At 35.1% G+C, this 15,397-nt stretch overlaps 1 protein-coding gene across 2 annotated transcripts in view; it reads left to right on the top strand.

Annotated features, from left to right (window-relative positions):
* Positions 1-4,257: 4,257 nt before the first annotated feature.
* LOC131052748 (uncharacterized) overlaps positions 4,258-15,397 on the top strand; it is a 239,833-nt gene continuing 228,693 nt past the window's right edge. For both annotated transcript variants that reach the window (XM_059209505.1, XM_059209504.1), the window contains exon 1: positions 4,258-4,759. In XM_059209505.1, the coding sequence (XP_059065488.1) occupies positions 4,579-4,759 (181 nt within the window). In that variant the 5' untranslated portion in view covers positions 4,258-4,578. The remainder of the gene's footprint in view (positions 4,760-15,397) is intronic.

Here is a 15,397-nt window from a genome sequence, read left to right as displayed (position 1 = left end):
AAAAAAGGATAGAGAAATAATATAAAATTTTGACCAAAAACTTATAATTAACTAATCAAAAACATAATTTAATATTATATTGATAAGAGATGGCCAAAAATAATTTAACATAATCAAATATATAATATTAATTTAGTTCATATTTTTATTCATTTTAATTAAATATAATATTATATTATTTTAATTTACTTTAAATTTAAATTATAAATTGATTAATTTAATTTAAATTTAAATTATAAATTTATTAAATAGGTTTAGTTAAGTTTTTTAATTAAAAACAAGAAAGCGCTGGGAGGTGAGGTACCCCACAGTGCAAATGAAAAAAAAAAGGCGGGGTATGGGATGAGACATTTACGTTACCCCACAAATGCACAAAAACCGGCAACGACAAAACATAGAAACCGGTGAGCGGTGGACGCACGCTGCCTGTTAAGTCTAACCGCACGGAAACAGTGCGGTCAACACTTCCCGACCTCATATGAGCCAGATGTCTCCACGTCATAGGTCATGTGGGTCCGTTACGTCCACGCCATCCTAGCAAGTGGACATGGGAGTGATGTATGTCAATGGGCTCCACATGCATGTCATTTGTACGATAGTGTCGTTTTGGAGCCAGAATAGACGCGTCCCGATGAAAGAGGGGTGTCGTTTATGGAATTACATAGCCAACGCCTAAAAATAAAATACAAACGTTATTTCATTTTAAAAAATACATATCCTTCCATGTATTTCACTTAGTTTTTTTTATTGAAGTAAACTAAATAAAAAAAAGTACATAAAAGAATAGTAGCTCTTGAAGGAGTCACAAATAACAATAGAATAACAACTAAACTAAATAACTAACTAACTAAAAAACAACATAAGTCTCTAACACAAGTAGCCTAAAACAAGACTGATGAAGTCTTACAAAATCAAGACCAAGATCATGAAACCATTACATCTTAAACTTAAATAACATGTGAAATTGTTTGGCACATGCAATATCTTTATCATGTAGCTGCACAAACTGGTACTTGATCACCTCCAATTGTTTGTGGTAATTGTCATCATTTTTTAGTTGAGAACAAAGGGAAACAAATTGTAGCAAGATGTTAGACTAAAGCTTCAACATTTCAATTTCTTGTTGCAAAATATGATTAGAAACATAACAAAACATCTACTCTTCCAAATATAGAGCAATATAGTGTGTCTCCTAGAATCAACAATAACTTTATTAAACAGTCCATTACCCAATAAAGCCATTTTCCAGCCCAACCTATGACCAAATATAGTAGGAAGCTTGGAACAAATAACCTTCCATTTTTTCTTAGACACATAATAGTCCCAAAAAACATGTTTCAAGTTTTCTGTATGATGATATGATGGGCATTTGGTAGGCATGATCCTTAAGCATTCCAATCTATCGCCAACTGGAAATTTAAAATGAAGAAGCTTTTGAGAAAAAAATTGAGCACCAGCCTTAGCTTTAGAGTTCCAAATATGAGCTCTTAGGTTTTTCCACTTCCTTTCATTGAACTTATAGTTCCATTTCAGATTAAGCCTTGGATTAAGAGACCTATATGAAATTCTTGTTTTGCCATATCTTTGGCTATCATAAGCCTATGAATTAATTTATAGAAGTCAGTTGAATATAAAATATTTCTCATCTTGACTACATTAACTATCAACAAGAAAAAATATTACAGCTTCACATTTTTTACCACATTGATTACCTAAATATATAAAAAAAAGGATAGAGAAATAATATAAAATTTTGACCAAAAACTTATAATTAACTAATCAAAAACATAATTTACTATTATATTGATAAGAGATGGCCAAAAATAATTTAACATAATCAAATATATAATATTAATTTAGTTCATATTTTTATTCATTTTAATTAAATATAATATTATATTATTTTAATTTACTTATAAATTTAAATTATAAATTTATTAATTTAATTTAAATTTAAATTATAAATTTATTAATTTAATTTAAATTTAAATTATAAATTTATGAATTTAATTTAAATTTAAATTATAAATTTATGAATTTAATTTAAATTTAAATTATAAATTTATTAATTTAATTGAAATTTAAATTATAAATTTATTAAATAGGTTTAGTTAAGTTTTTTAATTAAAAACAATAAAGCGCTAGGAGGTGAGGGACCCCATGGCCCAAATGAAAAAAAAAGGTGGGGTATGGGACAAGACGTTTACGTTACCCTGCAAATGCACAAAAACCGGCAACGACAAACACAAAAACTGGTGAACGGTGGACGCACGCTACCCGTTAAGTCTAACCGCACGGAAACAGTGCGGTCAACACTTCCCGACCTCAGATGAGCCAGATGTCTCCACGTCATAGGTCGTGTGGGTCCGTTACCTCCACGCCATCCTAGCAAGTGGACATGGGAGGGATGTATGTCAATGGGCTCTGGATGCATGTCGTTTGTACGACAGTGTCATTTTGGAGCCAGAATAGACGCATCCCAGTGAAAGAGGGGTGTCATTTATGGAACTACATAGCCAGTGCCTAAAAATAATATACAAACGTTATTTCATTTTAAAAAATACATATCCTTCCATGTTTTTCACTCAGTTTTTTTTATTGAAGTAAACTAAATAAAAAAAAGTACATAAAAGAATAGTAGCTCTTGAAGGAGTCACAAATAACAATAGAATAACAACTAAACTAAATAACTAACTAACTAAAAAACAACATAAGTCTCTAACACAAGTAGCCTAAAACAAGACCGATGAAGTCTTACAAAATCAAGACCAAGATCATGAAACCATTACATCTTAAACTTAAATAACATGTGAAATTGTTTGGCACATGGAATATCTTTATCATGTAGCTGCACAAACTGGTACTTGATCACCTCCAATTGTTTGTGGTAATTGTCATCATTTTTTAGTTGAGAACAAAGGGAAACAAATTGTAGCAAGATGTTAGAGTAAAGCTTCAACATTTCAATTTCTTGATGCAAAATATGATTAGAAACATAGCAGAACATCTACTCTTCCAAATACAGAGCAATATAGTGTGTCTCCTAGAATCAACAATAACTTTAATAAACAGTCCATTACCCAATAAAGCCATTTTCCAGCCCAACCTATGACCAAATATAGTAGGCAGCTTGGAACAAATAACCTTCCATTTTTTCTTAGACACATAACAGTCCCAAAAAACATGTTTCAAGTTTTGTGTATGATGATATGACGGGCATTTGGCAGGCATGATCCTTAAGCATTTCAATCTATCGCCAACTGGAAATTGAAAATGAAGAAGCTTCCGAGAAAAAAATTGAGCACTAGCCTCAGCTTTAGAGTTCCAAATATGAGCACTTAGGTTTTTCCACTTCCTTTCACTGAACTTACAGTTCCATTTCAGATTAAGCCTTGGATTAAGAGCCATATTAAGGAGGAGTTTCAGATATATTTTCTTAAGAGGGAAACAACAAAATTGGTATTGATCCACTCACACCCAATTTTTAAGGAAATTACACTTCAGCTATGTACAAATTTTAATGAGGAGCTCTATAGGGACAATGGCTTTAACAAAGGTCACAAATCCCTTATATCTATTGTTCAAACAATTTTTTTTTTAATATTTTTCTAATATGCCCAATCAAGAAATTTGAATTATCGAATATCGCTGAAGTGCTGCAATCTTTTGATAAATAAACAGTGGAGGTCCCAAATATTGTTGGCAAGCTTTCCAAATAGACTGTAATGGAAATGAATCTTTAACACGAAAGAAGAGAGCCATCAAGATTTTATCCAACAACCCCACCCATTGCCATTTATTTAAAACATTCACATAACTCCAAAATCTCCACCCTGCATTGCCTCGTAGAAGATAGAGTACGCTTGCATAATGACAATGCAGATATAAACGATGCAGATACCATCTTTCTCTCTTTTTGATACAAAAACTTCTACACAATCTTATCCATACATCCTATAGCAAAACCATCTCTCCCTTTTCCTGTACCACAGTCTACCAATATTTAATAAGTTTAAGCTTAAGCAGATATGAACAGTGCTGATTCATTGCATCTATCAAGCATGGAGTACAAATATGAAACAACACCTGTAAAGCGTACTGGAAAAGGCATCCGGAACGCGGGAAATCGAAGCTAAATGGACTTTTCATGAAGACCAGTTATTTTTGCTGTAATAATTTACACTTCTTCCTTCAATGGTAAAAAAGTAAAGTGTGTTTTCGCAGTGAATAAAATATAGCCGTTTTGTCGGCTACGTAGATACCACCGGCAATTGGTAATTTCCTAGAAAAATGTCTCCGCGGTCACGGAAATTTCGATCTTTAGGGTTTTCTTTCTTCGGCACTTTCCTAGCAAGTTTAGGTTGAACTATGCGGACGAATAGCCCGCCTTCCTCCTTTCTTCAACCCTGAAACCCCTGTTTGTTCTGAAGAAATTAGTTTTGTTTAGCCATGAGAGTGAAGATTTCATTAAGTGCAGAAACCCCTATCTTCCTCAAGACAAATAGCTTGCCTTACTCTTTTTTCAGTGTAGAAGCCCCTGTTGGTTCTGAAGAAATTGGCTTTGTTTAGCTATGAAACATGGCATCGGAACTCTCCGACAGCGCTGATATCACCAGCAATGAGATTGAAGATGGCTTCTTCAAGAAAGGGAAGACCAGAAATGTTAGCGAAGGCGGCCTCACCAAGAAAAAGAAGATCAGAAATGATAGTGAAGGTGGCTTCATCAAGAAAAGGAAGGCAGAAGCTGCTGTTATAAAAGGTACTTTAAGTAGTGTTTTCAGAAATGGTTCATGTTTTATATTTACTTGTTTCAGTACCCATTACAGATCTGAATAGTTGTGGTAAAGAGGATTAAATTTTATTTGAGCTTTGATTAAGGATTTATCTGCTGGAAATATGTTCAATGCTTGACCAGCGGTTTATTGGTTATTGTTACTATAATACATTAATTAACTACAAGGATTAATATTATACTGAATAAAAGAAAGGGACTAGAGATGATGCCAAACTTGCTCAAATTCAGCTAGTCAATCGAAGTACCCAGAAAATGGTTGTTTATATGCATTACATCCGAGTTATACATAACTTTAAGTACCCTTTAAAGCATGTTTTAGATCGTACAACTGTGGTGGGGAACAATTGCAATTTTTTAAGTTTTTTATATGTTGTATTAGGGGAAGAGTATTAGAAGTTGTTATAACTAATTTTGTGTATCTACAGATTTTAAACAGTACATTGATTTTTGACGATTTTTTTGGTTGTCTTTACATATGACTTTATAGCTACTGTTTTGGCTTCTGGGTAGTAATGATGCATATTGTGGGGTTTGTTTGTGTGCAAGGGTCAAAAAGTCACTTTTCAAACTGTCGCCCGATACCAACTTAAAATGCCTCAATAACCATGAACTTAAAATCGCCAATACTAATGCACAAATGCCCCAGTAGTTGTATGCAATGGGTATCAATAAAGGGAGTTGTATGCAATTATGGTCCAAAACGACTAAAAATTGAGAAACTATGAGTACATATGTAATTTATTAATGACTTTTTATTTTTTATTTTTTTAAAATTAATAATTAAAAGATTGTGAATGTGCAAGGATGAAACATGATCAGTAACTGATACTCTTCTAAACTTGAAAAATTATAAATAAAACATCAAGAAACAGAGAACAGAGCTAATCTTTCAATCTAGTAGTAAGCAGAGGGTACTGGCTATAACAGCCATACAAAAGTTTAAGCATACAGAAATAGTGCAGTTCAAAAATGTGTGTCTTATCAGAACGAGAGATATTGCAGCATTAAATTCTAAACAGAAACACAAGTTAAGCATAATCACAAAAATGACATCCTATCAAGTATATGGCTTTACCAGGGTCACTATCAAATTGGAAATTGATTCAATTTAACAAAATACATTCAATAATCAGCTTGTCATTCGTACAAACATATGCTCTGTTTTCACATATACAGTTACTCTGACCTCACACACACTCCTATGCAGCAATCCATTCATTTGTATGCTCCTTTGAACTGAAGATTTTCACACACAATCTTCCTTCAAGTTTTATCTACGCGCTCAGTTCTTTTTTATCTTTCCTTACTTTAACTTCTGCCCAAGAGATCTGTCTTTCACCAGGCTGCTCTGTTCCACGCAGCGCCTTTCCCACATATCCCCTCACGCACTCACTGTGATTTCATTCTCATTTCTCCCAAATTGTCCTCCTTACACACCTTGCACAGGTTATTTTTCATTCCCCTAACGCACTTGATGCTGCCTCTGATTGCAGTACAGTCTTCTTTTTTCGTAATGCGTAGCTTCTTTCTTGTTTTCTAACGCCTTCAAGGCCCCTGTTCTGTTTGCTACACAGTCACTTTTCAACTTATTCTCAACTTTGGTTCTTTTGCGCAGGTGGCTGATTTCGACGCCTCCTTTGACCTTTCCCGCAGTTCGGGTTTTATCTTAAACGTGACCATTCTTGAAATCCTTCCAACGCAATTATGACACTCATTTGATTTTTCCGTCTTCAGACCAAATACTCTGCTCACCATGCCTTTCTTCTGCAATGTGTAGGTTTTTCTTGTTTCGCCATTGTCAGTTTTCCTTTCGTAAACCTTACAAAGAAAATGATAATCACCTCTTTGTTGAGCAATGGAAAGAAATGTCTGCATGTGTAGGCGGGTTTGAAGGTTCAATTTCAAAATTGAAATAGATTAGCACGAGACCAAAACTCCAACTCAAAATCGAGTGACTCCGCGAGTCGATCTTTATTTAATAGTCTTATTTTCTATATACCGTAATATATAGACACATGCATTTATGTAAGCATATAGAGAGGTACATTTCTTCTCTTTTTTCATCTTCTCTTTTTCTTTTTTTGTCCTCCTATTTATTTTTAAGGATATGTCTGCTATACAATTCTTCAATCTCCTATTGTGCTTGATCGATTATTCTATCTAATTTGTAACACTTTTAAATTTAAGAAATGAAAAACAATAGTTTACTCTTAATTTATTTAAAATTGGCACAAGTTAAAAAAATTGAATAATAAATAATAGATTATAAAAGAAAAAGTGATTAGTTCTAGATTTTATTATTGTTACTAATATTAATTTTTTTTGTGAAGTGGAAGGTTTAATCTTTAGCCTAAAATTGGTTAACATTTCTAAGTTTTAAATGCTTATTGTTGAAATGGACTCCTAATTCTTGGTTAAGGCAACAAATTTAGGCTGGGTCTCTAATTGATGCCTCCAAAAATTATTAATTGAGATAATTTATCTCAAACCTAATAGGTTAAACACCTTAGAATCATTAGGAATATAGGTTTGCCAATTTTAGCCTCAATCTAAATTTTTGACATTTTTGAAGGTGATAAGTCAAGTATTAGCAACATTAATATTTTTGAGCTTGTTAATGGGCTTTCTAGGGTTAGTCCTCTTCAAAATTCAAAAAACATTGTTTCGTTGAAACCTTCGGGTCAATAGTGGATTAAGATTAATTTTGATGGTGCTGCCCGGGGGAATCCAGGTCCTTTGAGCATAGGTTGTTTTGCTCAAGACGGCTAAGGAAATTTAGTTGCTAAATATTTTCAAAATCTAGGTTAGGGTTCAAATAATGTTGCAGAAGCTAAAGCTGCTCTTTTAGCTGTTCAACTGGCAAATATTTGGGGATAACCAATCTCCACCCAGAAGGTGACTCACAGATTATTATTCATGCTATTCTTAAGCGCAAAGACAAGCATTGGAAAATTGACATAGATATTCAACCTATTAGAAATCTTCTAAACACATTTTAGAACTTTAGGGTGTCTCATATTAGGAGAGATGGAAATCAAGATGTGGATGCATGCGCAAATTGAACTTTAAACATTGAGCAAGGCAAGGCTCAAATGTTTAGATTTGATTCTAATGACCAAGTGATGGAAGAATGTTGATGAATTTATTGCTCTTAGGTTTGATGAATGGGGTTTGACGCATATGCCTTAACTTCCATAACCATTTTGTCAAACTAGCTTATAATGTTTTTTGTTTTTTGTTTTGGACTAGGATTGGGTATGTCTTTCACAAAGATTTGGATTTGGTTTTAATACTTGGTTTTGATGATAATGATGATACTTGATTGATTGAATTTGATATAAAACACTTAATATTTTGGGAGGAGGAATGAGATAAATGAAAGTTGTATTTATGGACTTCCCAATGAAAAATCAATAGAGGATAAAGATAAGAATGATGACAATGAGTGGAAATTTGTCATTTTGAGTCTTTGAGGGTACAATTACAAACTATATTATTTAATCGATGGATAATTGTCTACATAAAGTTTGCATTTGAATGTGAATTATTTATTGAAAGAAGAAGAAATTTTTTAATTTAAAAAAGAGTTAATTTAGGAAGAAGATTGTATTTCTAAAACGAAAAGAGTTAATGTAGGAAGTAAGAATATGTCTCTAAATGAGGACTAGTGATGAAAATAGAAATTATGAATGGATAAATTAGTTAGCACTTTTTCTTTGATCGGTAATATTTAGATGATAATTTTTTATTAATAGAAAATATCAAGACACACATAAACATAAATAAACTACTACAATACAAAACCTTCTACAAGATTCAACCTTTACACCCAAAAGGCTCTAATACAAGTGCCATTATAGAGATTTGATAAAATTCAAATAAACCCAAACTAACTAAACACTATACACTATTTACAAAATTCAACCATTACCAAATATTTTGAGTGACTAAACCTTATACACCATTTACAAAATTTGGCCATTGCTAGTAGTTTTTAGTTATAGGGGTTATAAGACAGAATTTATAGACTATAACATATAATAAAATAAAATTTAAACAAAATTTGAGAACCAGAGACTTTAATCACTTCTTCCTCCCTTGCTTCAACAACCTGTTCATCCAGTGGCCCTCCAAACAAAAATTAGAGATGTTTCTCTCTATGATTTGCACCTTCTGCACCCTTGAAATGTTTCAACTCTTTCTCCCTCAGGAAATCAATCAGTATGTCCTAATCTTATTGATACTCTACTTTCCTTATCCTTGTCGCGCGTTGCAGCTTACCTAATGAAAGGTCACATGGGTTGGTAACCAATTTTCACCCTTCCTATTATCAATCAAAAATAATACCCCGAGACTTGACTTTGCCAAGAATCGTGCATACCATACAACCTCTCCTAGATACACTACTGTATGTTGGCAATTGACACTCATCTGGTGGATACTGAAGCTTGATTATTGGTTTAGGGTTTTCATTGATGGAAACTCTTCATGAAGATTCGATCTAATAGCCATAATTCTTCTTAACCGAAAGTGGATGTAAATCGGTAACCTGTTAACCGGTAATTTCAGGGATAAGGCAGAGCAGTTTTGGTCTGGAAGCTTTTCGATGATTGCGGTATCACAAATCGTGCATGAGGCAATTGGTCTGACATAGAAACATCATTATATCATCATTTGGGTGATCTGCATTTGATTTTCGTGGTTTGTTCAAGTCAACTCAGTTCTACATGTTACATCTCTAGGCCGACTTGATAATTGATTGTTTTATGATTGCAGATAAATAAGACCGATGCAAGAGATCTTTTTGTGTATGGAGGTGATGTGATATGAGTGAATGGAGATCGAGAAACTCTTTTGGCGTAGTTTTACTTGCGCACTCTTGATCCGATAGCTAAATGAGACAGAGAACAGAGTAGTGCAAATACAGTCAAACACTTTGTGCTTAACCGAAACTCATCCAAGCATAGATTGATGCTATTTCAGAGTTCATTCATTGTAATTCATCTCTGTAAATGTTTTGTAAGGTAGTGATCCTTTCAGGGTTGTAGCCCTTATTGTATTTGAGCAGTGAGCTCTAGGAAGTGTGCTTGAATGCAATTGCATTCCCTATCTTTGTAATATTGTTTTGCTATTGACCATAATGGAATAATATCGTGGGTTCAAATCTCATTGTGATTTTTCCCATTGGGGTTTCCACATAAAAATATTGGTGTTATGATTTTGTGGTTGATTGCTTTGAGTTTCTTCATTTCAATTTCCTGTTTATGCTTCTAGTGGTTAAAGAATAAAGCAAAAAATTTGCATACCCGTAGATCACTGATTCACCCCACCCTCTCAGTGATCCTTGATTCCAACACTGTATCACCCAACATACATCCTCTTTGTTGCCCAATTGTAGTCCCCATGCCATGACCATGGATACAATGTGTGCATTGGTTTGGTAGCGATGAATGACACATGAATTCCTCCTTGTTGCCTAAAAGTCACTCACCCCCCATTTTAATCTTGGTCTTAACTTGTCATTTTACAAGCTGAATGAAATTCATTTGAGTCGCCTTTCTAAGCTTGTTGGGTTTTTGAATAAGTTATTGTACCCTTGTGAGAGGCCAACAAATCATTTTGAACCAGTTTAAGTCTTGTTTGCGTAAGTGACTTTTGAATCTTGTCGGTCTTTTTTTGAGTTCCACTTGTAAGGTCACTCCCCAACATCTACTTTGGCCATTTGTAAGTATGTGCCCTTTCTAATTCCAATTTTATTAGTTTTGCCTTAGTTCCAAATGTTGTGTTGTTTCTCGACGCCCCATCTTGCACTAAGGTCCAAGTTCTACTTCTTTTGTTGGACTTGGCACATAAGTTTGAATTTAACTTTTGTTCTATTTGTGAAGCTTTTGTTCAATTTTTTCAAGTCTTGAGCTTGACACTGTTTCTTTAACCATGTCGGATTCAATCGTTCAAGTTGCATAGAAGCACAAAGGAAAGTAAAGTTACAACAATTTGAAAGCCAAGTTCAAAAGGCAAGATTAGAACCCAATGACAGTTTTGAAGATTGTTTTTAGAATGTTTTTAGAATGTTTTGAGCTTGAAGAAGAGTTCAAGAAGCAAGGTCGCTCCCCGACATAAAATTACGAACTATTCTTTTCCAAGGCACAAAGAAATCAATGATAGAATAAAACTTGTTGTGAAGTCTGACAATACATTTGAAAACCTCATAAAATAACTCAATCGTAAGAATTTCAAATTTAGGGCATTTATTATAGGGGTTGATGTGCATTAATTATACTTTTCGACTAGATTATATATCTTCGTTTTAGCCCTAAAAGAAATCAGTCAAAAGCTCAATAGTAGCTAGAAGAGAAATTTGAAAAGGATATTAAGTATTGTGCACAAATTTGGTAGCTTTGTTGACTGTTTTTGAAAAGATGAGTAGTTAGAAACTATTAAGTTGCTTACATTTTATTCAAAATTAGATACAGGGTTAACCCAAAATAAGGTAGTTTCTTTTGAGAGGTTTTTAAGTCAATTTTTTTTTGACAATTATGTAGATTAGTGGAAAATTAAGTGTAAATACATATGCTATGAGCATTTGGATGGGTTGTCTAGCTCATTACTAGCAATAGGGGACATGAAGCTCAAAAACATTAATTTGGATGAATTTTGATAAAGAATGCAAAACTCGAACATACATGAAATCACACAGAGGTTAACAAAAACTGAGTTACTCAAAGCAGATGCTTTCCTAGTTGCTACACAATCCATGAAACTAGTATTGGAAAGCATAAACTATTGGTATTATGGATGTGTTGCATTGGTTTTGTCATTGATGTCAACACTTATCCTTTTGGAGGTTTACATTGTTGATTTGACACTATGGTTACATTGGTTTACTGTTGAATCGACACATTGTGTTCACCAACAAGGTTAGTGACTTATGCATAGTCATCGATATATGTTCACCAACATGATATATGGTTCACCGATAATGAAGATGACTTGTTATCATCTGAAGATCATTTGATTATGTCAAAGACATGGATTGGAAGTTTGGTTTTTGTGTTTTACTTATTGGTCTAATCGGGTTAATAGATTTTCCTTTCCCGACAGAGAGGTCTAGGTTATGGACTGGTACATGCTATCTATTCTAGATCAACATGACACGTTATGGAGATGGTTTATTGATTGGATAATGTATTGAGCTGACATGTTCTATCACATCAAGACTTATTTGTAATTGATTTAATTATAATCATTTGAGGTTAGTCCTTCAATTTTAAAAATTTAAATACTCACAAATTTTGCATACTGTAAAGCGGAAAATCGCGATCGAACCCTTGTTGCTCTCCCCTCTTCCAACTCCAAGGAGAGAGAAGGGAGATTCACTAGGGTTGATGGTTTTCACTTAGGGGAGAGACTTTACATTCAAAAGAGGGGTTGAAACCCACAAGATCCAATCCCACACAATGCAAGATTGGATGCTAAATGTGTTTCAAGGGTTAAGAAAGCAAGGCTACCCTCTTTTGTAAAGAATGTTGATAGAAGAATTAAGCTAGGAATGCATAGAAAGTGACAAAGGTTCGCTTATAAACTGAGATAGGGATATAGGATGAAGCTGCGGACCTGGAATTAGCAGTAAAATGTCGATACGACGCTGTCCTGCAAATTTGAGCAAAAGTTGTCGGGATGATGGCGCCCGGCGTGCACACGGTCCTCCGAAAAATCCGCGAAACGAAGGGGGATCTATTCGTCTCTGCACAAGGATTCCAGATCTTCAATTTCAGCTGCGTACCTGCAACCTACACATAGAAAAGCGAAGATGATTGGGGGGTTAGGGATTAGGGGTTTGCCTTTAGGTCAAACCCCGGTTTTGGAATTAACCAAGAAATGAGAAATGCTGTAAATGTAATGTAAAACAAGTACTAATACCTTGTTGTAAGGATGTTTGTATCCTTATGTGCGAAGGTATAGATGTTGTTGTTGTTGTATTGTTGTATGTTGTATGTAGCATGTAGTATGTGATCTCCTCTTCAATGGTTGAATCCTTGTCTTGAATGCAACACTTAGCCTTGAATGGAGACTTAGAATGATCAATTGCTTGAAAGAATGCTTGAATGCTTGAGTATAATTTCCACGCTTTTTCCATCATATCGAATGAAAGAGGAAAATGTAGTTTATATACTTGTCAATTAGGGCTGATAGACTGATTTTCCAGACCTTAGGCCGACCAGGAAAGATAATTTTCCAATTTGCAAACATAAAGACCCGAAGTCCAAAAGAGACCGGGCCCAAAATAGGACCCAGGGACCAGGGCGCTGGGCGCTCTAGTCCCACCTCCCGGGACAGTAGGGTGCAAAGGAGGTTCAGGCCAGGGTGCAAGAAAATGCAGTTTTCAGTGTCATAATCAGGTTTTGGGGTCTCCATTCAGGTTGCATGTTGCATCGCCATCGTGAAGACCGAAATGCAGTCGAAATTGCAAGTGTCGCAATTTTAGGACGCTACATTTAGCCCCCACTTTAGCGGGAGTATAGGCATATGCTCATACTTCCGGTAAAGTACAAGGAAACAACATTGAAAGACTTTCACCACGTCAAGGAGGCAAGATACACCAAGCCCCCAGTGGACTAAGGATCTTACGACTTCGATTGACAAAGTAAAAGGGAAGATCACGAGGGAGAACCATGACTGTCAGTAGTAAGGTTCCCTCACTATGAGTCATGCAAGAAAGATATCAAAAATTTTCAAGGCAAAGCTAAATTTGTCAAGAAATTTTCAAGTATCTTGAAAAGATATGGACGGGATGTATGCCCCCCTACGTTAAAGCGATCGCACACGCCTCACCGGGGGTGATTGCTTTAAGGTAGTGATACATATAAGAAAATGAAAAAGGGAAAGGAGCACGTTATCGCAAGGATTTAGCCCCCAAGTGTGGGATAAGCCCAAGGATAATAGACACAAAACACAAAGCACGAGGTGACTTCGCTTTCCTCGGGGTCAGTATGCTGTATGATAATTCATGTATATCATATGTATGTATGCATAATTGTTCTTCATTCCCCAATCAAGGAAGGTCACCTAGAAGAAGGGAACACATGTGTCTTTTGAGTCAACATGAGAGACCAAAAGAGATCTCAATGTTTTGCATCGTCCTCAAGTAGACAACACTAAGGACAACAAATAGAAGAATGAGAATAACATATAGAAGAAGTAACAAAAGAGAGGAGGAGAGAATCTGCTATGCTAATGAAACTAGTCTAGCACATCATCTACCCCCCGATCTTGCTGATCAATGTTTCGGGAAGACAGGGAACATGCTAGAGGAGGAACATCCAACACAGCAGATGGAGCTATCACAAGATCCAAACAAGGGCTATGTTCATATCCCAAGCCGCGGTGTTCTTGTCTAGGAGCTAGGATAAGTGCTTTAGAAAATTCGTTAGATAAATGGTTATCAATATCAACAAGTTCATATTCACTATCAGAATGAACAGGAGTAACATTTGCATCATGAATAACATTTTCATCTATATCATCATCATCAAGATTTATGAAAATAGGATCTTTAACTCGCACAGGATCAAGACCATCATGCATCTTATGTTTAGGAGATTTCGGCTCAATCGTCGGCAGAGGAGAAAATGGAACAATGCTTGTTGAAGGTGTTTTTGGGGATTGTAAAGTTTGAGCTCTAAGATGACGCTTTCGCCGGCGTTCACGTGCAGAACGATTTCGTCTAGTCTTAGTAGGAAGTCAAGAAGATTGAGGAGGAGGAATGTTCTCATCCTTATCACTTGGGTGTTTAGGTTGTGGTCTCTTAGGTTGAACAATAGGAGAAGAGGAAGGTCTCTTCTCTCCATAAGAGGAAGGAGGAGGAACTGCTCCATATAAGGGAGGAATATTTGGTTTTGGAAGGAGACCAAGTCCATCATGACGAGGAGGGATAGGTCTACTTTTGGGAAGTTTATTAGATATAGGCATAGTCACATCCATAGGGATGGGTTGGGAATCTTCTTGAGGAAAGACATTAGTTTTATCTTTCAAAGGAAGAACTTCCTTCTCAAGAATGATAGGAATGTCAAGTTTGGGTGTTCTAGGTTCACTTAGAGATAGGATCATATCTGTTTTCCACTTTTGATAAGATTTGAAAAGATGATCACTTCGTGGAGGAAGAGATTGGAATTGTTTAGGCCAAAAGTAATCAAGAGGAACGCTAGAAGTTCTTTCAGCTGGTTTAAAGAGACTGATTGACAGTAACAACTTCACCATTATGGGGAAATTTCAAACACTTGTGAATAGGAGAAGCAATAGCTTTCATGGAAGATAGCCAAGGATAGCCAAGCTTCACACGAAATTGTTCGGAAGATGGAATAATAGCAAAGTTCACATCAAGGGATTTGTTATGGACCTCAATAGGTAATGTAATAGAACCAATTGCAGGAGAAGAAAATGCATCAAATAGTTTCACAACCACATCTGTTTTGTCATAGATAACTTGATTCAATTGCAAAGTAAAAAGAAATTCTTCAGTAATGACATTAACCATACAAGAAGGATCAATAAGCACTCCACGGCAAGGTGTGTTCTTGACTTTTGCAACTATATATAAAGGAC

Source organism: Cryptomeria japonica, chromosome 8 (assembly GCF_030272615.1).
Source record: "Cryptomeria japonica chromosome 8, Sugi_1.0, whole genome shotgun sequence".
In the NCBI taxonomy this organism is placed as follows: domain Eukaryota; kingdom Viridiplantae; phylum Streptophyta; class Pinopsida; order Cupressales; family Cupressaceae; genus Cryptomeria; species Cryptomeria japonica.
The sequence above is the reverse complement of the archived record's forward strand: the minus strand, read 5'-3'. Positions and strand labels throughout refer to the sequence as shown.